General features: G+C 54.1%; 1 protein-coding gene across 1 annotated transcript; it reads left to right on the top strand.

Moving 5' to 3' along the window:
* Position 1: 1 nt before the first annotated feature.
* On the top strand, positions 2 to 17067 carry NT5M (5',3'-nucleotidase, mitochondrial; the record flags this gene model as incomplete). Its single annotated transcript, XM_037809271.1, has 6 exons — positions 2 to 163; positions 2628 to 2728; positions 13051 to 13111; positions 15134 to 15248; positions 16013 to 16122; positions 16506 to 17067. Coding segments are annotated over 6 exons (879 nt in total), but the record flags the coding sequence as incomplete, so codon positions are not given.
* Positions 17068 to 22430: the final 5363 nt, after the last annotated feature.

The following is a 22430-nucleotide window of genomic DNA, read 5'->3' on the forward strand; positions in this document are numbered from 1 at the left end:
CGTGCGGGTGCTGCTGGACATGGACGGCGTGCTGGCCGACTTCGAGGGCGGCTTCCTGCGCAAGTTCCGCGCGCGCTTCCCCGACCAGCCCTTCGTCGCGCTCGAGCAGCGCCGCGGCTTCTGGGTGTCGGAGCAGTACGGCCGCCTGCGGCCCGAGCTGAGCGTGAGCCCCCGGGACCGGGGCGCCGCCGCGGGGAGCGGCGCTGGGGGGCGGGGGCCGGGCCCTGCCGGGCCGCAGGCCGCGTGGCTTCTGTCCCTGAACCCGCGCCGCAGGTGAAGCCCTCTTGGACCCCTGCGCGGGCGCAGCCCCGGGGGTCCCCCACGTGCACGGGCGGGGGTCTTGGCCGCTCCTTTGGGTCCTGCTTCCGTGCAAGTCCACACCCCCCTCGCCCGGGGTGGGGGCCCAGAGAGGCCGAGTCCTTCCCGAACGTCACACAGCGAGCCCGCGCTGCAGGGGGTCCCCGGCCTGTCCCCGGCCTCGCTGCGCCCCAGGCCCCGCTCCGCGCCTGTCCGGGTCCGCTGATGCCGGGAGGGGAGTGCCCGGGGCAGACGCCAGACCCGGAGCCTGGTTTGTAAATTCAAGCCGCTTCCTCCGGGAACCGGGGCTTCTGCCCTTCACAAGCGTAAAGACGCCGGGAGGTCTCTGTTCTCCGGAACCCTGGACTGGCCACCCAGGGTCGGTGCCAAAGGGGTGATGATGGTGGGCAGTGGGAGAACCCATTTTGTAACTGCAGACTCATTGCCGTAGCTCTTGCCTGAGACCAAAGTTATGATCTCCCTTTTTCAGATGGGGAAACTGAGGCCTGGAGAGAGTAACTTGCCCAGTAAGGGGCTCAGTGAGACTCAAACCCAGGGCCGTCTCCCCTCCAAGCACAGTCAGCTCCCCCCACCCCAAAGTCCCGTTCTCTGCGTCTGTTCTTTCCAGGTGACATTTTTTTCTGGTTCAACAAAAAGTAAGATAAAATAAAAGCACTTTGAGCGGTGACTTATAATAATTGGTCTGTCGAGAGGAACTCCAGGGCTGTTATCTTCAGGATGCCAGGCCCTTCAGGAGGTGCTTTAACAGGAGAAAATGCCCAGGCGATTTTTGCAGCTGCAGGACCATGCTCCCCTGCTGTGTGCGTGTGTGTGTGTGTGTGTGTGTGTGTGTGTGTGTGTGTGTGCGCGCGCGCGCGCACGTGTGTACATCGGTGGGTGAGGAACACTGCAGGTCTCACACCTGACTGCCTCCCGAGTGTGGTGATGTCATCCGACGGAGCCGTCCGCAGCTCTGGGACGCGCAGTGGCATGGCGCTCCTGTGTCCAGATGAGGCTCCTTGACCCCGGCTCCCGCTGCCAGGGCCAGGGCTTCCCACCCCTCCACTGCTCCGTGTCTGACCGGAGGCCCCGGTCACCACCAGGCAGTCTTGAGAAAGCCCTGTGAGTCTCAGTTTCCTCATCTGTGAATTGGGGAGAGCATCCTTGCGAGGTGTCCCAAGCTGGAAGGAGGGAGAATGCGTATTAGCAATGAGTGGGTCCTCCACCCTGTGTGTGGCGGGGGGCTGGCTCCCCAAGGCAGAGACGGACCGTCCTCCGTCGCCCTCCCTCGTCCTGACCCTAGAAATCGGGCTTGGGGGTCCCTCAGCGGGGGGTGGGGCAGAACCCGCCTGGGGCCCAAGCCTGGCTCTCATCTTGCTGTGTGACATCAGGGTGGTTCCTTCCCCGTTCTGAGACTCAGCTTTCTCCCCTGGAGAATGGGGGTCTGGATGTTTGGCAGCAGAGTCCTTTTTTATTTTTTAAATGCCTTATTGACACTCCAACGCTTAGAATGGAGAAAAGCAGAGCTGCTCTGGTGGGTGGGGGCTCACTTAGATCCCCCCATCCCTGCCCCATCCCGCTGCACCCCTTCCATACCCAGCTGCTTCCCCCTTGTGGCATAACACTGCCCTGAAAGGGTCTCTGAGTTCCTCCTAACTTTTTTTAAATTGTTGTTTTATATATATATACTCTATTTAAACCATTTTTGAGTGTAAAACTTCAGAGGCATTAATTACATTCACAGTCTTGCCACCATCCCTGTCGTCCATTACTGCAACCTTCTCATCACCCCAAATGGTGACCCCCCCGTTCCCCTACACTCTGGATCCGGTGTAATCTACTTTCTGTCTCTGTGAACTTGGTGTGTTCCACGTATTTCGTGTAACTGGAATTGTGCAGCATTTGTCCTTTGGTGCCTGCTCCTTCCACTCAGTGTAACGTCTCCGGGGTTCATCTGTGTCGTGGCTCAGAACGTCTCTCCTGTTTCAACTGCTGCCATGGCCGGGCTCGCCACCCCTCGGGCCTCCCCGAGGTCGCCCCGCTTCAGAGCTGCTCCTGAGAAGCTCCCTTCCAGGGGCGCCGCCAACGGGGAGGGCACGGCAGCCTTAGGGGCCACGACCCCAGCCCCCAGCTGGATCCTCTTGGAGAGGGGCCCGGGAGAGTCACGCGCGCCCCGTGCAGCGCCCCCAGCCCTGGGAGACGTGTCCTTGGCTGGTGGGGGGTGTGGGGGGGATGCAGCCCCATCCCCTTGTCAGAGCTGCTCCAGCCCGCACGTCACCCCTGGGGTAAGGGCCGACAGAACCCTCCAGTAACCTGCCGCTCTCTTCTAGGAGAAGGCCATCAGTATCTGGGAGTCGGAGAATTTCTTTTTTGAACTCGAGCCCCTGCCGGGGGCCGTGGAAGCTGTGAAGCAGATGGCCAACTTAGAAAAGTAAGTTTGCGCTCCGGCCCCGGCGGCTTCGGCAGCGCGCTCCTGGCTATTTTTGACTTAAAGTCTGCTTTATCTGATATTAGCATGGCTACCCCAGCTCTTTTTTGGTTATAGCTTGCATGGCATATTTTTTCCACCCGTTCGCTTTCAACCTACAGTGTCTTTGAATTTAAAGTGAGTCTTGCAGATAGTTGATTCTAGATGTCGTCAGCCACAGATGCAGTCACCTGACTGATGATTTAAGCCCATGAAGTGTCCTCACGGTAACAACCAGGCCAGTGTTTGTGTGGCTGACATCTGGGCACCGTCGCCTGGCCGAGGTGACACGTGGATTTTACCGTCACACCTCTCCTTTTCGATCTCACCCAGGATCAACTATCGCATTTAGTTGTCATTGTCTTTTTAGTTGCTCTTTATTTTATGTTTTGAATTGTGGGAACACCCACTCCCAAGCATTCCACCCGGTGGGATGGATCACATTACAACATTGCAGTGCCCTCACCTCCTTCTATTACGAAAACTTCCCTGCCTCCCCAAAAAAGAAGCGCTACACAATTTTGCATTAACTCCCCGTTCCCCCTGCCCTGGCAAACTGTACTTAATTTATGCTTCTATGAGCTTATATATTCTCTGATATTTTCTTTGTGGTCACCATGAGCCTTAAATTTAACATCCTAAATCTACAACAATCTCATTTGCTTCATTACCAGCTTAACTTCGACAGTATGTGCAAACTGTGTTCCTGTACCCCTCTGTCCTCTCACCTTTAAAAGTTATAGGTTTATACATTATGAGTTTCAAACCGTCGATTTATCATTACATTTTATGCATTGGCCTTTTAGGTCCTGTAGGAAGTAAAAAGTGGAGCTATAAACCAAAATTGCAGTAGTCCTGGCATTCGTATTTACCAGCGTCAGTACCCTCACCGGGGGTCTCTGTTTCTTCGTGTGCCTTCACTCAGTCGTCTCGTGTCCTGTCGGCTGCAGGACTCCCCTTAGCATCTCTCGCAGGGCTGGTCCGGTGGTGATGAAGTCCCTCAGCTTTTGTTTATCTGGCAAGGTCTTAATTCTTCCCTCAGTTTTGAAAGACAGTTTTGCCAGGTGCACAATTCTTTGTTGGCAAGTTTTTGCTTTTGGCACTTTAAATACGTCGTCCCGCTGCCTTCCTGCCTCCATGGTTTGCTGTGAGAAATTGGCACCTAATTTTATGGAGGCTCCTTGTGTGTGACATGTTGCTTTTTTCTTGCGGCTTTGGGAATTCTCTCTTTTTCTTGGCCTTCAACAGTTTACAGATTACAGTATAGTGCAATGTGGGTCCTTTCAGGTTCGTCCAGTTTGGAGTTCACTGTCCGTCTTGTGTGTGCATGTTCATGTCTTTCTTAGATTTGGGAAGTTTTCAGCTATTATTTCTTTGAATAGTCTCTCTGCCCCTTTCTCTGTTTTTCTCCTGGGACTCCCACATGTATATATTTGTACAGTTGATGATGTCCCACAGGTTCCAAGGCTCTGTTCACTTTTCTTCATTCTTTCTTCCTTCTCCTCAGAAATGATTTCCATTGTCTTTATCTTCACATTCACTGATTCTTTCTTCCACCAGCTCCACTCTGCTGTTGAACCCCTCCAGGGAACTTTAAATTTCTGATACCGTGGTCTTCAGCTCTGGTTGGTGCCTTTTCATAATTTCCGTCTCTCTATTGAGATTTGCTTTGTGTTCATTGTTGTTTTCTTGATTTTCTTTAGTTCTTTTTCCATGTTTTCCTTTAGCTGTTCGAGCGTATTTAGGACCATTTTAAAAAGAGAATTTATCTGGTATGTCCCAGGTGTGAGCCTCCTTATTGATGGTTTCTGATGCTTTAACCTTCTCCTACTTTGCCTGGGCCATTGCTTCTTGCTTCTTTGTATGTTTTGTTGAAACCTGGCCACCTTAGATATTTTAATGTGCTATTACTGGGATTTAGACTCTGAGGCGTCGCTTCCTTAAGCTTGTATGCAGCTAGTGTCATGACAGAGCTTTCCTCGAATGCCGGGAGCTACCTTAAAAAGAATAAGAAGGGAAAAAAGAGCTTACCTTTCCCAGTCTTTGCAGGTTGGCCCCTGTGAGTGCTACACTTCAGGGTTTGTTCCTAGGCTGCCCAAGCAAATGCCATGGTTGGGTTAAACATGGGAATTTATTTGCTCATGGTTTGAGGCTGGGAGAAGTCCAGCTCAGGGTGTCATCAAGGCAATGGTTTCTTCCCAAATGCTGTGGCGTTCCGGGGCTGGCTGCCGGCGATCCTTGGCTCCTTCGTCATACGGGAAGGGACGTGGTGGCATCTCCTGGTCTCCCCCTTCTCTTCTGGGTTCACCTTCTTGCCCCTGTGGCTTCTCTCTCGCGCGTCTGAATTCGTTGCGTTTGTAAAGGACTCTAGTTACAGGCTGAGGACCCATCCTGCCAGCTGGGCCACTGCCACCTTACCTGAAGTCGTCTCATCGAAAGGTCCTCCCGACAACGGCTCACACCACAGGGCTGGATTAAGTTTAAGAACATGTTTTTCTGGGGCGCACACGGCTCCAAACCACCACACCCTACAGCGAGTTTGGAGGACAGCTCTGGGCCGGGGAAAGGAGCCTCCTCGATCTCCTGGGCACACATCTTGTCTCGGGCATGCACGTGTGGCCTTGGGAACTCCCCCTTTTACACGGATATGAATGTCGCCCCTTCCCCAGGAAGGTTTCCTCATGGTCCTGGGCACTGCACTGCATGCCCCCCAGCCAGTAGCCCCCTGCTCCGGGCAGCGTTTACCGGGAGAGCTCGACAAGCGGCTTTCCCCACGCAGGGCAGGTTCTAGAACAGCACGTCCCTCGGACACCACCGGACAGATTGGGCCAGACACATGTGCTCCCAGCACACGCACGAGGGTGACTCCCCCAGAACCATGACCAGGGACCCCCCAGGAGTGCAGGCCAGCTCGGTGCCAAGCTGGTGAGGGGGTGGGGGTGGGCAGCCAGGGCGCCACGAGACCCCCACTGCTTTTAAGTAACCTTTTTCTTGGTTTGGTGCTCGCCCTGTTACTGCCGTCTCTTAACTGTTTCTGGAGTTTGAGAAAGAAGTTTCTGCCAGTTCTTGCTTTTTATTTCACAGAAGTGGGGTGGGGTGGGGGGGTGGAGCCCTGAAGCGTCTCAGGGCCCGTTCACGGAATTTTTTTTAAAATTCAATTTAATTGAGATATATCACATACCATACAGTCATCCATAGTGTACAATCAGTTGTTCACAGTCCCACCATATAGTTGTGCATTCATCACCACAATCAGTTTTTGAACATTTTCAACAGTCCAAAAATATAAAATAAAAATAAGAATAAGTGCAAATAAAAAAGAACACCCTAAACATCCCATCTCCCCCCGTCCCCCCATTATTCATTTAATTTTTGTCCCCATTTTTCTACTCATCTGTCCATACACTGGATAAAGGGAGTGTGAGCCTTTATCCTTGCATAATCACACAGTCACACAGTGAATAACTATATAGTTATACACTCGTCTTCAAGAATCAAGGCCACTGGGTTGAGTTCAACAGTTTCAGGTATTTCCTTCTAGCTATTCCTAACACTAGAACTAAAAAGGGACATCTATATAGTGCATAAGAATAACCTCCAGAATGACCTCTCGACTCCATTTGAAATCTCTTACTTTTGGTCAAGAAGATGTTCTCAGTCCCACGATGCCGGGTCCAGACTCATCCCCAGGAGTCATATCCTGCGTTGCCAGGGAGATTTACACCCCTGGGAGTCAGGTCCCACGTAGGAGGGAGGGCAGTGAGTTTATCTGCAGAGCTGGCTTAAAGAGAGAGAGGCCACAACTGAGCAACAGAAGAGGTTCTCTGGGGTGACTCTTAGGCACCATTTTAAGTGGGCTTAGCCTCCTCTTTGTGGTAACAAGCTTCATAAGAGAAAGTCCCGAGATCGAGGGTTCACCCTGCTACAGTGGTAGTCTTAAGTGCTTGTGAGAATATCAGAAATTCCCCAGGTGGGGAAGTTTAATATTTCCACATTTTCCCCCAGTCCCTCAAGGGGGCTTTGCAAATACATTTTTATTCTGTGCCCAAATTACTCTGGAACGTGTCGGGGCTTCACACTAGCCTGTACAAACCAACCAGATCTCACTCCCTATTAAAAGTCCCTTGTCATGGTGTTTGAATAAACTGACCATATATGTTGAATTATATAGCATGCTACAAAAAATACAGATTTTGCACTAAATAAACATCTCTTCCTTTAGTCTCACATAGAAGTTGAAGTTTTTTAAACACTGTCAATATCATTCTTTACCCTTCAGTTTGATTTACCTTGTTCCTAACTAAGCCTAGTTCGTTCATATCTCTATTTGAAGCCTGATCTCTTTTTCAGCCTCTTTAACATTTGCTGTGTGGGGTAAGTCTGACATTCATAGCTGCTGAGCTCTGGCTCTGAGTCTCGGATGTCACACGGATACCCGAAGTTACAGGGGCCAACCAGGTTATACACGAGGGCTCAGCATCTCAGAATTTAGAAATAGCCCTTTCAACTCAGGAATAGATATAACTGCTGAAAGAGCTTACAGTCTAGGAACCTTGACCATAAGGCTTCCCTGATAACCTGTGCTCTCGGATTCAATTCTCAGAGTTTGCACATTGTAGTTAGTCCATGTTAGTGAGACGTTATAATGTCTGTCTTTTCATTTCTGTCTCATTTCACTTAACATACTGTCCTCAAGGTCCATTCACCTAGTTGTGTACGTCACGACGTCATGCCTTCTCGTGGTGCTCAGTATTCCATTACACCACAGTTCACCATTCCGTTCATCAGTCAGTGTACCCTTAGGCCACCTCCGGCCATTGTGCAATTCACCAAATTTTGACAAGTGCATAGCAGGTGCTACTTTTTCTATTTTTATGCACTCCCCTGCCTCTCCTCCCACTGGTGACCTGGTAACTTCTAATCTACTTTCTTTGTGAATTTGCTATTTTTACACATCTCTTCTGAGTGATACTGTGCAGTTGTTTTTGTGTGTCTTCTTATTTCCCTGAGCAGGTTTTCAGGGTTCTTCCGTGTTACGGCTTGTCTCAGACCTTCATTCTTTCTTTCGGCCAAATAATCTTCCGGGGGGGGGTGTGTAACACGATTGTTTATCCACCATCTGCTGATGGGCACTTGGGCCTTTTCCAGCGTTGGCTGTGTGCATAATGCCGCTGTGGACGCTGGTGTGCCAGTGTCCGTCTGAGATGGTTTTCACTTTCTTTGGACGTATGCCTAGACGTGGGATTGCCGGGTCACATGGTATTTCTATAGTTAACTTCCTGAGGGGCCGCCATATTGCTTCCCACGGAGGCCGCGCCACTTTACATCCCCAACAATGCGCTAAGTGCCAATTTCTCTGCATCCTCTCCAACATGTGGTATTTTCTGTTTTTAAGATAATACCCATCCTTGTGGGCATCAAGTGCTGTCTCACTGTGGCTTTGACTTGCGCTTCCCTGATGGCCAGTGATGCTGACATCTTTTCATGTGCTTATCAGCCACTTGTGCATCTTCTTTGGAAAAAAGTCTATTCAAGTCCTTTGCCCATTTTTAAATTAGTTTTTCCACCTTTTTGTTCTAGATAACAAACCCTTATCTTGGTTTGCAACTATTTTCTCGCATTCTGTGGGTTATCTTTTCACTTGCTTGGTAACGTCCTCTATCCCACAGAAGTTATAAATTTTGATACGGTAGACTCTATCGATTGCTTCTTTTGTTGCTGGTGATTTTGGTGTGATACCTAAGAATCTATTGCTACATCCCAGGTCAGGGAGATTTGACCCTGTGTCTTTTTTTAGTTGCTGAATTAAAAGGGTTCTTTATATATTCTAGATACAAGACCCTCATCGAGTATATGGTTTGCAAATATATTCTCCCATGCTGTGGATTGTCATTTCACTTTCTTTCAAGCCCAAAAGATTTTAATTGTGATATAGTCCAGTTTATCTATTTTTCCCTTTGGTCACTTGTGTTTTTGGGGTCGTGTCTTAGAAGCCATTGCCTAATCTAAGGTCACGATGATTTGCTCCCATGTTTTCTTTAAGGGTTTCAGAGTTTTAGCCCTTAAATTTGGGTCTGCAATCCATTTTGAGTTAACTTTCACAAATGGTGTGAGGAAGATGTGCCGCTTCATTCTTTCATGTGGAATCCTGTTGTCCCGGCACCATTGTTGGAAAAACTATTTTTTTCCCATTAAATGTTTTGGCACCTAACGTTAAAGTCAATTGGCTGTACATATGAGGTTTATTTTGGCCCCCCCCCTTTTTTTTTTCATAACAGCCCTGTAAAGGAAGTTTTATTATTATTCCTATTTTTTTTACTATTAATTAACTCTTTTTTAATTAACTGTTGAAAAAAAGAGATATGCAATAAAAAAACATTTCAAACAAACCATAACAACGGAGTAAGAAAAAGACAACTAACCTAAAATAACTACTTTACTTCCAACACTTCCTTACTCTACCCCAAGAAAATAACCTAATATAGCAACATTTCTGTGAACTTGTTCCTACCATACCCACCAGAAATTAAAAAACCTTAGTCATTCCTGGGCATTCCCAGAGCATTAAATTTACCCACAATAGCTTATCTGTTCTTATGGGTTATCGTTCCCCCTCCATTAATTGCTCTCTATCACTAGTTCCCCTGTATTCTACATTATAAACCATTTATTTTACATTTTTCAGTGTTCACATTAGTGGTAGCATATAATATTTCTCTTTTTGTGCCTGGCTTATCTCGCTCAGCATTACGTCTTCAGGGTTCATCTATGTTGTCATGTGTTTCACGACATTGTTCCCCTACATTCTACATTATAAAACATTTATTTTAGGAGTGTGTTGTTTAACCTCCAGGTGTTTGTGAATTTTCTAAGTCTCTGATGGTTACTGACTTCTGATTGTATTCCACTGTGGTCAGAGAATGTGCTTTGAATAATTTCATTTTTTTTTTTTAATTTGTTGAGGCTTGTTTTATGTCCCAGCATATGGTCTATTCTGGAGAAAGTTCCGTGATCACTAGAGAAGAATGTGTATCCTGGTGATTTGGGATGTAATGTTCTATATATGTCTGTTAAATCCAATTCATTTATCAGATTGTTTAGGTTTTCCATTTCCTTACTGGTCTTCTGTCTGGTTGATCTATCTATAGGAGAGAGTGATGTGTTGAAGTCTCCCACAATTATTGTGGAAACATTAATTGCTTCCTTTAGTTTTGCCAGTGTTTCTCTCATGTATTTTGTGGCACCTTGATTGGGTGCATAGACATTTATGATTGTTATTTCTTCTTGTTGAATTGCTCCTTTTATTGGTGTGTAGTGGCCTTATTTGTGTCTCATATCTTCGCATTTAAAGTCTATTTTATTTGAGATTAATATTGCTACTCCTGCTTTCTTTTGGCTGTAGCTTGCATGAAATATTTTTTCCATCCTTTCACTTTCAATTTCTTTGTGTCCCTGTGTCTAAGATGAGTCTCTTGTATGCTACTTATTGATGGTTCATGTTTTTTTAATCCCTTCTGCCAATCTATATCTTTTAATTGTGGAGTTTAATCCATTTACATTCAACGTTATAACCGTGAAGACATTTCTTTAATCAGCCATCCTATCCTTTGGTTTATGTTTGTCAGATATATTTTTTCCCTCTCTCTTACTGTCCTTTAATGAAGCAATATTGAATCTCTTTAGTACTGAACCCTTCTCCATCTCTCTCTCTCCTTTCTTTGTTTCTCTGTCAGTAGGGCTCCCTTTAGTATCTGAAGTAGGGCAGGTCTTTTATTAGCAAAATCTCTCAGCGTTTGTTTGTGAAAAATTTAAGCTCTCCCTCAAATTTGAAGGAGAGTTTTGCTGGATAAAGTATTCTTGGTTGGAAATTTTTCTCTCTCAGAATTTTAAATATGTCATGCCACTGCCTTCTTGCCTCTATGGTGGTCACTGAGTAGTCACTACTTAGTCTTATGCTGTTTCCTTTGTATGTGGTGAATTGCTTTTCTCTTGCTGCTTTCAGAACTTGCTCCTTCTCTTCAGTATTTGACAGTCTGATCAGAATATGTCTCGGAGTGGGTTTATTTGGATTTATTCTATTTGGAGTTTGCTGGGCATTTATGCTTTGTGTATTTGTATTGTGTAGAAGGTTTTGGAAGTTTGCCCCAACAATTTCTTTGAATACTCTTTCTAGACCTTTACCCTTCTCTTCCCCTTCTGGGACACCAATGAATCTTATATTTGGACGTTTTATTTTATCTATCATATCCCTGAGGTCCATTTCGATTTTTTCCCCATTCTTTCTTTTGTTCTTTCATTTTCCGTTCTGTTTCTCGAGGTTGCTGATTCGTTGTTCAGCATCCTCTAGTCTTGTACTATGAGTATCCAGAATCTTTTTAATTTGGTCAACAGTTTCTTTTATTTCCATAAGATCATCTGTTTTTTTATTTACTCTTGCGATTTCTTCTTTATGCTCTTCTAGGGTCTTCTTTATGTCCTTTACATCCTGTTCCATGCTCTTCTTTGTATCCTTTATATCCTGTGCCATACTCTCGTTGTTTGTCTTTAGTTCTTTGATTAATTGCTCCAAGTACTCTGTCTCGTCTGATCTTTTGATTTGGGTGTTTGGGTTTGGGTTATGCATATCGTCTGGTTTTTTCATATGCTTTAAAATTTTCTGTTGTTTTTGGCTTCTTGGCATTTGCTTTACTTGATAGGGTTCTTTTAGGATATGAAGGATTATTCAGACACCAATCTCTAATTTGTCAGATCTACAGCTTGGTGGCGTACACTTTCTCTAACTAACCAGCAGATGGCATCCATGAGTCACCTATTCCCCTCAAGTCAGTTCTCCCCCACTTTGTCTTTGTGGTGTGTTGGGGTTTGGTTCTTGTGGGGTCCAATTGGTGCACCAAGTTTGGGGGTGTTGTTGGTACTATCCACCCTGAATGTGGGGTGTGTGTCTGGGTGGTTAGGCAGGCAGGGCAGCTTTAATAATCAAACCTCCCTGGTGTTCCTGGAGATTTAAGGCTGTTGCAAGAGTGTAAACCTTCATTTCAGTCTCGCCACAGATTGTCTCTGCCGCTGACCCACAAGTCCTTGGTACTGGTGTAGGGTCCCTGGGATTTTCAAGTGGGTCCCTCTTCCAAGCCCTGCCCTTCTAGGGCATCTGCTGAGGGAAGGTTGTCTACATAACAAGTGAACGCCATCCCTCAAGGGAAGTTCTGGGCCTCTGGGCCGTGCAGGTGCGCTCGCTCCCAGCCTGCTGTAAGGATGGCTGTATGGGGCGTGCCAGTTTCCCCCTTTTCGCACAGCTCTGCCTTCCTATCTCCGGGACAATTAGCTGTGGGTGCGTGAAAGACTATTGTCCACGCCTGATATTGTGGCGTGTACGTGTGTTGCTGGAAATACTTCCTGTCACACTGGGTTTTTTGGTGCGGCTCTGGGCTGTGGCTCCAGTGCCGGGCGGGAGCATTCCCAGCCCGCCGGGAAGATGGCTGCAAGGGGCATGGTTGTTTTCCCCTCTTGGCTCACCTCTGCCCGCCTCGCTCCGAGACAATTAGCAGCGGGTGTGGGAAGGGCTATCTTCCAAGCCAGATATTGAGGTGTTCACAGAGTGCTTTCCTGCCGCACTTCACTGTGAGGTTCTCGCTGCTGTATGTGCAGACGCTTTTGGGTTTTTTTAAAAAAGAATTAGTCCGCCTCTAAACACCAACCCCTGGTTTCCCCACACTGCAACGTGGCCGCGGGACTTTGATATGGCTTACTCACTCGTGTCAGAACACAGACTCCCGGTTTCACCAAGTACACAGTCCCTGTGGATTTAGCAGAACTTGTCCAGCTGGTGCATCGCTGGAACTGGTGTTCTGGGTCACTTTCTGGCTTTTATCTAGTAATTTTCATGGGGGTGTTTTTTTGCCCTGTCTCTTCTAGCTGCCATCTTAGGTTCTCCTCGGCCTCTTTTTAATGCCCGTCTCACTGATGAATGCCCCCTTCTCTCCTGGAGGGTCCCTGATTGGTTCAGCCCCCCGTTGGGTCAGCCTGTGCCAAATCACCCGTAATATCAGATGCCCACCCTGGCTAACTTTTGGTGGCCCTGGGGCGGATCAGACAGGCTGCCCAGGCTACGGGACAGGGAAAAGCGGTCTGATCGGCATCTATGATGGAGAGGACAGCTTGGGCCAGTACCTTTTGCCACATGAGGTGATGGGGTCTCAACGGAAAGGAGCAGGTGTGGAGGCAGGTGGTGGGTGGAGAAGGCCCGGTGGAACTTCAGCTCACAACCCACTTTCCTTTGCTCCCCACAGCACTGACGTCTTCATTTGCACAAGCCCCATCAAGATGTACAAGTACTGTCCGTACGAGAAGGTAAGACCTGGGCCCCGGCTCTCCTCCCCTGGCCCAGCCTGCACCTGGCCGTGAGGACGGGACGCTCGGCACTGGGTGATGGGCCGGGCCCACTGCCTCGTGTCTCCCTCCCCACTGCTCCTCCCATCCCCACACCCGGGCTTTACACTCCAGAAGACGCTCTCTGGCTGCTGGAGCGAAATCCCACTGCTCGGCCTTTCGGATGGAGCCGGGAAAGGCAGCAGGCTCTCTGGGCAGGGTGACCCACACACGTGTCGGATAAGCTGAACGTTTCCAGATAGGGCTGGTGGAAATAAACCGATAAAAGCTTTCTGGTTGGCAGTTTGGCAGTCAACTCATAAGCCTTAAAATTGCCGTTGTTCATTCATTGCCTCAGGTTTATTGAGATATTAAGTTAAATTCAGTAAAACTCATCCCTTCGAAAGTTCCTTGTCCAAGCCCTGCCTTGGCTTCAACTTAAAGTCACCAGCTGCACTGTCCCCTAGCAGGACAGTCTGTCCTTTGACGCTTTGGAGGTCCTGGGTGGCACCTTCCAGTTGGCATCAACATTGAGAATCTGTTGTTCAGCGTGGCCACCTTCGTCCGTTACCTTGGCTCGATCTTCCGGATAACCTGCTGCAGCTTCTGCACCGGCACTGGCTGCTTCACCGTGCACTTGTGTGTTACGGAGACGGCTTCTTTCCTTCTAGCTTCAGACTTTTCTTCTGCAGCTGCCTCACCTCTCTCAGCCTTCGGAGAATTGAGGAGATCTAGGACCTGCTCTGGATTAGGCTTTTTAAAAAATTAGTTTTTATTTTTTTTTGTTAATAATGTTTTGTTAGAGGAGTTTTAGGTTTACAGACACATCATGCATAAAATATATAAAATACAGAGTTCCCATATGCTACTCTGTTATTAACGCTTTGCATCAGTGTGGGACAGTTATTATAATTCATGATAGAACATTTTAAAAATTATGCTATTAACTAAAGTCCTCTGTTTACATGAGGGTTCACTGCGTTGAACAGTCTTGTGTTTTTTCTTTTAACTTTTATTCTAGTAACGTGTAAAACCAAAAATTTCCCCTCTCAACCACAGTCACCTATATAATTCAGTGAGTGTTAGTGACACTCACAATGTCGTGCAACCATCACTGCCGTCCATTACCAAGACTTTACACTCAACCCAAATAGAAATTCTGTACAATTAAGCATTAGCTCCCCATTCTCTATCCCCATCCCAGCCCCTGGTAACCTGTGTTCTATTTCAGACTCTGAATTTGCTTGTTCTAATTATTTCATGTCAGTGAGATCATACGGTATTTGTCCTTCTGTTTCTGGCTCGTTTCCCCGGACATGACGTCTTCGGGGTCCACGGCTCTCACAGCTGCGTTCCCCTTTACCGCTGGATAGTGTCCATTGTGGGGACAGGCCCCGTTTTGTTGACTCATTCATTGGCTGGTGGGCACCTGTTGCTTCCACTTTTCGGCTGTTGGGAATAACGCTGCGGTGGACATGGGTGTGCCGGTGCCAGTGGAGCCCCGGCTTTCAGTCCTTTGGGGTAAAGGCCACGAGAGATGAGCCGGCCTTTGTCTCGCCTTGTCCCGCCCGGCTGGCAGAGCACAGGGCACAGACTGGGGCCTGCCAAGTACTTGTGGCTCGAATGTCTGGACGAATGAGGGAGTGAGGGGCACAGACGGCAACACCCGTTCCCTTCGAGCCTGGGGTTGGGCCAGGCGCCGGGTTCCTGAGGGTGCAGGACCAGGTCCCTTTCTGCCATTGTGTTCCGGGATTTGAGGACAGACCCCCTTCCCTGGAGCACCCCAGGCCTGACTCCCCCCTCCTCCCCCTCCTCCCCTCCCCCCTCCTCCCCTCCCCCTCCCCTCCCTCTCCCCCTCCTCCACTCCCCCTCCCCTCCCTCCCCCTCTTCCCCTCCCCCCTCTTCCCCTCCTCCCCTCCCCCTCCTCCCCCCCTCCTCTCCTCCTCCCCTCCCCCTCCTCCCCTCCTCCCCTCCCCCTCCTCCCCTCTGCCTCTCACCTTCCAGTACGCCTGGGTGGAGAAGCACCTGGGCCCGGCCTTCCTGGAGCAGGTGGTGCTGACCAGAGACAAGACGCTCGTCTCCGCCGACCTCCTCATTGACGACCGTCCGGACATCACAGGTACGCGGCCACAGGGAGGGGGGCCCTGGGCTGCCCAGACAAATGGGGACAGAAGTCCTGCTGAGCGGGTGGTCCTCACTCGGTTGCTCCCCCACCCGCCCCGTGGAACCCCCAGGTCTCCAGAAGGTTCTTCCCCGCTGGGAGGATGAGGTTTTCTCAGCACATGCCTCGGAAGGGGCCCTGTGTGGGGAGTCAGAAGTGGGTCCTGGCCGCAGCCCGAGGGTCCGCTGGCTAGGTGGCCTGGGGGAGTCACTTTGCACCCCTGAAGCTCAGTTTCCTCATGTAAAATGAACCCCCCCCCCCAAATTTGGACTGAACCTACTGTATTAAACAGGAAAGCAAAACATAATTTCTGTGGTTGGAGGTGGGTTGGAAGCTGTATTAGTCCCCTTGCTTACGGGTGGGCTCCCCCCAAGCAGGCCCACTCTGAACTGGCCTCAAGAGGGGAGGGAAAGCTGGAAGGTTCACACAACTGGAAAGGCAGAGGTGGAGGGCTTCAGGCACGGCTGCATCCAGGCGTTCCCACCGTGTCGGTCCAGGCCCTGACTCTACCCCTTGGCTCCGCTCCCCTCTATTTGACACTGTCTGCTGGCAGCCTCTCTCCTCCTGCTAGCCGGTGGTGCTTTCAGGGTTTCACCTGTTCTCCTGGTCACCCCAGTGGGAAAATATGGACTGTTTTTCCCCAGTGGCTCTTGGAACGGGCTTGGGAAGCAGGCACGGGGCCAGAGGGTAGAAGTGATGCATGTGCCCTCCCCTGAATTCAGGGGAGCAGGGCCAGCCCCTCCCAGGCTTTTCCTCGACCCCATCTGCACCTGCGTGGAGACGAGGGCTCAAAGCTGGAGGGCGCGGGTTGAGCTGCTCCTGCTCACAGCTGGTAAGAGGCCAGTGGACCAGCCAGAGCTCCCACCTGGTGGGCGGGGGGCCGGCCTCTGCGCTGAGTGGGCGTGGAGGAGGAGGAGGAGGAGGAGGAAGGGCCCTCCAGCATGAGTGAAAGGGTGTCAGGTCCAGCCGGCTCAGCCCGGGTCCTCGGGTGTTGCTAGCAGCCACGCGAGGGCCTTCGTCTGTCCGCTGAATGCTTGCGGCCTGCCCACTGCTGCGTTGGTGCTTTCCGGGCCCTGCCTCATCGGATCCGTAGAGCCGCCCGGCGAGCTGGGTGCCAGGGCAGCCCCTGCTGGGACCCGGGGCGACCGGAACGCGGCGGTCTCGGGCAGGACCCAGCCGACATGGACTGAAGCAGGGCTCCCTCTTCCCCCCCAGGTGCTGAGCCGAACCCCAGCTGGGAGCACGTGCTCTTCACGGCCTGCCACAACCGGCACCTGCAGCTGCGACCCCCCAGCCGTCGGCTGCACTCATGGGCAGATGACTGGCAGGGCCTCCTGGCCAGCAAGCGGCCCCGCTGAGCCGCGACGGCCTCGGACCCTCGGGCCAGCCCTGCCTGGCCTTAAACCCACCTCTGGGCAGAGCTGGGCCTCCCGCCACTGGGCACAGGGGTTCAGGCGCTTGGAGCTGAGGGTGGGGTCCCGGTGGTCTTGGGACCCCCCTTCTAGGCCCTGCGGCCCACCCAGTGGGGCGTCCTGGAGGACCTGACCGCGGTGCTCGTGGCTCCGAGGGTGACGGGTTGGCACGGGGCCCCGTCCACCTGCCCCGCCCGGCCTGGTCCCACCGAGCAGCCCTCACGCTTCAGGAGGACACCCCCAGGGCCAGCCGGCTGCTCTCTCAGGGGGTCCCCACACACCGTCCCCAGGACCCCCGGGGCCCAGAGACTAAACAGACTGGAACTGCTGTTGGATGCATGAGAAATAAACACTGTTCACATGAAGCCGAGGCCGTGGGCCATGGCCGCATCCAGCCCCTGCCCCTGCCTTCCGGCCCCTGGCCTGCGGGGTCCTGGCTGCTTCCTGCGTAAGCGTCTGGGTCCCCCCACTGCGGGGTGAGGGGCTGGGGGTGCAGCCACACTGCCCTCCCTGCCCCCAGGGCCCCACAGCCCCCTGCCCTGGCAGCTCACCCGGCTTCACAGAGCCCGGCTTCCCTCCGAGGCCACGTCTGGGCATCCGGGCAAGACCCCTGAGCCCTGTGGGAGGGAGCGGGGCTGATGGGGACCCCGGCTTTGGTCCTTCGTCCCGCTGGGAAGTGACACCTGGAGCCAGCCACCCCCCCGGAGCTGCTTCAGAGGTTTGGGGGCCTCGCAGTTCCGCCCCCGCCCCCACACTGCTCTCGGGCACGTGTCCGTTTCGGGGCCCCCAGGGGGTCTCTGCTCTCACCGTCGGCCTTCTCCGGGCGCACGGGCGCCAGGACGGGAGAGGGGTGAGGGGAGGCACCTGGGCCTGGGGTCTGGCCCCCCGAGCAGGAATGCCTGCGGCTGCTCTGGGTGGGAGCCGTCTGTCCGTCTGTCTGGGGCAGGGCTGCGTCCGGCAGAGGCCAATCCCACCATCCCAGACCCTCAGCTCCGACACGCAGGGTGTGCACTGGGTGCGTGGCAGCACGGACATGGCTGTGGCTTCTGGGGACACTTCTGGGGGCCAAGGTCCTCCCGCCTGGGGCAGGGGCTGCGTCTTCTCCCCGGGCCTGGCCTTGGGGCTCCTGCGTCTGCTGGGTGCCCACCCCAGGACGGGTGCTGCACCCCATGGCCCCTGCTGCAGCTTGGCCTGTCACAGGCCTTGGGTGGGGTGTGCCGGTTACTCTCCGTTTTCCTGCTTCCCACCCCTTCCCAGGGGGCTCCTCCGGTGTGGGGAGGGCTTGGGGCAGTCGGGCCGGCGGGGTCCCCCATCCTGCTCGGTGGTCGGCCCCCAAGGCTCGGGCAGCCCTGTCCTATGGCATCCTGGCTGCAGAGGCCTTGTCCTCCAGGCCTGCCCCCCGGCCACCTGGGGGACCCCCAGACCGGACCTCAGCCTCAGCGCCTCCTGCAGCCTCCTGGGGAAGGCAGGAGCCCCAGACCCCCAGGGGCAGGTGCAGGGAGGGCCCCGAACCCCCACCCGGGCAGCTCTCGCGCCTCGAGCCCTCTGTCCCCTGAGCAGTCGTGGTCAGGGCTGGGGTGTGGGTGGGGGCTCCCTTCCTGGTCCGTCCCCGACAGGCCTGCTGAGGACGGTGCCCGGAGCCCTCGGGAAACTTTTCTTTAGGAGCGGCGGCTGCCGTGGGTTTGGAAGCCCGTTTAGAAACCCTGAAGCCCCGACTGCCGCGTTTGTTCTCTGTTCAGGCGTCAGAGCCCGTCCTGGACAATTAGGTGCCGGGGTGGGGGGGCGAGGGCGGGCGGCGCAGCGAGGCCGTCAGTGGAGGACGGTCCCGGGCGCGATGCGCTGTGGGGGCGCAGAGGCACCGACCAGCACCCGGATCGGGGAGGGGCCGAGTGCGGCGGAGCAGACCCCCGGGGCGGGAGGGTCTCGTGCAGCAGGGTCTGCCCCCCACGCCCCGGCTGCCCAGCCCTTAGCCATCTGCCGTGATCTCTCATCTAGTTATCCTTTGTTCTCTATCAATCTCTTATCTACCTATTGATCTATCGATCTACTTATCTGTCTATCCTCTATCAATTAATCAATTGATTTTGCTGAACAAAATTCATCATATTCCAATGAAGGCTGGGTTCTTGGAAGCCCGGGGGACAGCTGCCCCCTTCAGAGCCGTTCAGGGGGCCCCGGGAGGCAGCGGCACCCCTCAAGGAGCTCTGTGCTCAGCTCTGCCCCCCGGGTGCACCTCCATGGCTCAGGCCTTGTCGGAGTCAGTTCACCCCCTGGAGAATCCTGGACACCTGTGGGGCTGTGGGGTGGAGACCCCCAAAGGAGCAGTGTGGAGGGGGTGGGGGCTGCAGGGAGCAGGTGCTGGCAGGGGGCTCGTGGCGGGAGATGGGGGGCGGTGTCCGCTCAGCTCCACTGCTCCGTCCCGGTCCCTGGAGGCTGCCAGGCTGCGCTGTTCCCAGGCCCTGCGGGGGACGGGCACGTCCGCTCTCTGTCCCCACAGGCCCTTCAGGGTTGTGTTCCCTGCACCTGGGGCCACCGCCGAGACCCCTACCGAGAGCCTGCAGGCCGAGCCCTGAGAGCCGAGCCCCAGGACCCAGTGCTCACTGAGGGGTTCTCCGACCAGGGCCCGGCTTCTGAGGAGCGGGAGGTTCTTAGCTTCTCTGCAGCACCTTCCCTTCCCTCCAGCCACCAGCGTTGCTCACGAGGAGGAAGAGGGGGTGAGGGCATGGGGGTGCAGGACACCATGCTCGATAGGTGAGGGGGGTGCGTTCTGCTTTGCTAAAGCTGCCGGGATGCAACACACACCAGAAATGGGTTAGCTTTTTCAGTGGGGGGTTGTTTATGAATTTACAGTTCTAAGGCCGTGAACATGTCCAAATTAAGGCATCAGCAGGAGGCCACCCTCTCCGAGGAAAGGCTGATGGCATCCGCGGCTCCCATTACGTGGACAGGCACGTGGGGACGGCTGGTGGCCCTTCTCTCCTGGTTCTGAAACGGCTCTCTCGGTTTCTGTGGGTCCTTCTAGCTTCTCCCGGGCGTTTTCTTTCTGAGCTCGCTCTCTCCGTGAGCTCTCGTAAAGGACTCCAGTAAAGGGTTAAGACCACCCTGCATGGGCGGGGCCACATCTCCATGGAAACGACCCAATCAGAAGGCCCCGCCCACAGCAGGTCTGCCCCACAAGATCGGATCAGAAGAATCTTCCGGAGCCCCAGGGGTGAGCGTCTTCGGGACACGCTTCCCCACGGGCTGACAAGCTGGGCTCACCTCTGCCACCACGGGGCCTCCCCGTCTGCGCCCACACGTCCTGCTCGGGTGCACGTCAGTCCCCTGCTGTGGCGTCCCTTCCCGAGCGAAGACGTGGGGAGTAGCCACGTGTCCCAGCACCCGGGTCGACCGAGTGGCTCACGCCTCAGCCGCCGTGGGCAGGCGCCCCAAGTCCCCCCGAGAACGGGCGGCTGCTTCGGGCTCCTCCCTGCACCACAGCCTCCCCTTCCTCGGCCAGCCCCACAGTTAGGGGCCCGTCGCTGCAAAACCTCACCCCCGGGGTCCCGGCTTTCCCTCACCCGTGTCAGAAACGCAGCTCGGAGCTGCTCACTGGGACACCCGGGACACCAGGCCGTGGCACCGGGGCCGCCTCTGGCGCGTGTCTATAGCTGTGGCCCCTTTGCCCCTGCTGGGCCCTCTTGGCCTGCAGCCTCGCCCGGTGGTGCAGGGGCTGGTACCTGTCTCCACATGAGGCTGCGGGACCCTCGCCCACCAGGGTGGGGGATTCAAGTGAAGCGACAAGGTCCACACACCTGCCACACCTGGAGCGAGTCCAGTGATGCCGCACGGTGGCATCGTCAACAAGCTTGATGTGCGTGACGTCCACTTCAGTGAGGAAACGGGCTCGGAAAGGCTGGGGCCTCACCTAGGGCCGCAGTGAGCGGGACTGGGGCTCCAGCTGGCCCGGCCGGGAGGGAGGGCACCTGCGGGCGGCCCTGGGCCCAGGAGGACTCGTCCCACGGTGAAGGACACGCCCAGCGTTTGTGTCGTCCTGGCCGGCCACTGCCCTGACAAGTGCCACATGACACGGCTTAGGTGACGGGGACTCACTGGCTCGTGGCTTTGAGGCTCGAAGTCCAAAACGAGGGTGTGTTCGAGGCTCACTTTCACCTGGAACCTGCAGTGCCAGTGGCCGGGCGTCCTCGTGGGCCCCGGCTGGCACCTGCCTCCTGGCAGCAGCGACGCCCTCTCCTTTTGTCTGCGCTGTCGGTTTCCAGGATATTCTGAGCATCTGCCTCAGCACCAGCATATGAGGGAGGCCCCTAAAAGGCGGCAGCGAAGAGGCTGCTGGGGTCCCAACACACACGCTTACAGTCAGGCTCACGCTCACACACATGCACACACACGTGCGCAATTGCACACACACACAATCGCACACTGATACCTGGAGTGTGGACCTGGTTTGCTCCGGATCAGCCTGAGGTTCTCCAGGGTCCTGGGTCCCCACCGCAGTCCCCCCTCATGGCGCTGGCTGTGCTCTGGCCACTGGGAAGGAGCACCCTGCATTCCTCACAACCGCCCCCCGAAGTCGTTCCCACAGGACGGACGGGGAAAACAAGCATCTGCAGCCCCTGAACAACAGCCTCCGAGCCAGACTCTGCGAGGTCTCGGGGGTCCGCAGAGGGAGCCGTCCCGGGGCAGGTGGGCACGAGGAGGCGAGCAGTGCAGGGCGGCTCGGTGCTCGGTGACCAGGCCCGAGGAACGGGGTGGGGGGGGTGGGGAAGCCCTGGGCTCCCACCGTGCGCCTGGCACCCCACGTGCACGTGGTCGACTCCTCCCGTGGCCCCCGTCACCCATGTCATCCCCTGGCCCCCGCAGCCAGTGGGCAGGTGTCGTCTAGACCAGGAAGTGCCCTGTGCAAGGAAGGAGGAGGATGTGGCCATGGCAGCAAGAGGTCGATTGCCTGAGAGGAGCGGGGCCCCACTGGGATGAGGGACAGCAGGCCCTGGGAGGCAGCGGCCAAGGCCCCCGCGTTTCCCTCTAGACGAGAGGGAAAAACCCAGACGCTCCTGCCGAGCGCAAGCTGGATGAAGACGGTGGCCGGGGAGTTTTCGTGTGCCATCACCAAGGAGGGGCGGGGGACCCCAGGCTGTGGTCAGAGGGAGCTGCGGCCTCAGAGGGTCGGCAGGAGCCATGCAGGGTCTCCGGAGCTGCCACCCCACCGGCGGGGCTGGAGGAGCAGATCCCCGGTCACCCCGGCTGCGGGCACTCAGCAGGGGAAGCAGGGAGGACAGGCTGACACCCCAAAACCTGGGGACGTGAGTAGAACCCCAAGCAAGACCCAGCGGGGGAGCCCATTGGGGGTACAGCCAACCTGTCTCCCCCATGCTGGGGGCTGCCCGGGGATGCTGGGGGCCTCGGGAGGGAGGGACGTGCTAGAGACCCTCTCGAGAGGGAGGGGGGTGTCAGCCCCTGAAGGGAGTGTGAACTCTGACAAGCACCTGTGTGGGTTAGACAAAGAACATTTTAAATGGAATGGGGCTGGTGATTTTTAATTGCAAGGTGGTTTTCCATACACGATCAATTGTAGATAGGAGCATGTATCTGCACGTCTGGGTTTCGGGGGCACACTTTGACCCTCCTTTACACACTCACCATCTCAGTCCACCTGCAGCTCAGCAACGGGTCAGGCCCCCGGGAGTCGGGGCACAGAGAGGCTGTGACTCCCAAGCAAGGGCCCCGTTTG

The sequence above is a fragment of the Choloepus didactylus genome, chromosome 18 (assembly GCF_015220235.1).
Source record: "Choloepus didactylus isolate mChoDid1 chromosome 18, mChoDid1.pri, whole genome shotgun sequence".
Taxonomy (NCBI): domain Eukaryota; kingdom Metazoa; phylum Chordata; class Mammalia; order Pilosa; family Megalonychidae; genus Choloepus; species Choloepus didactylus.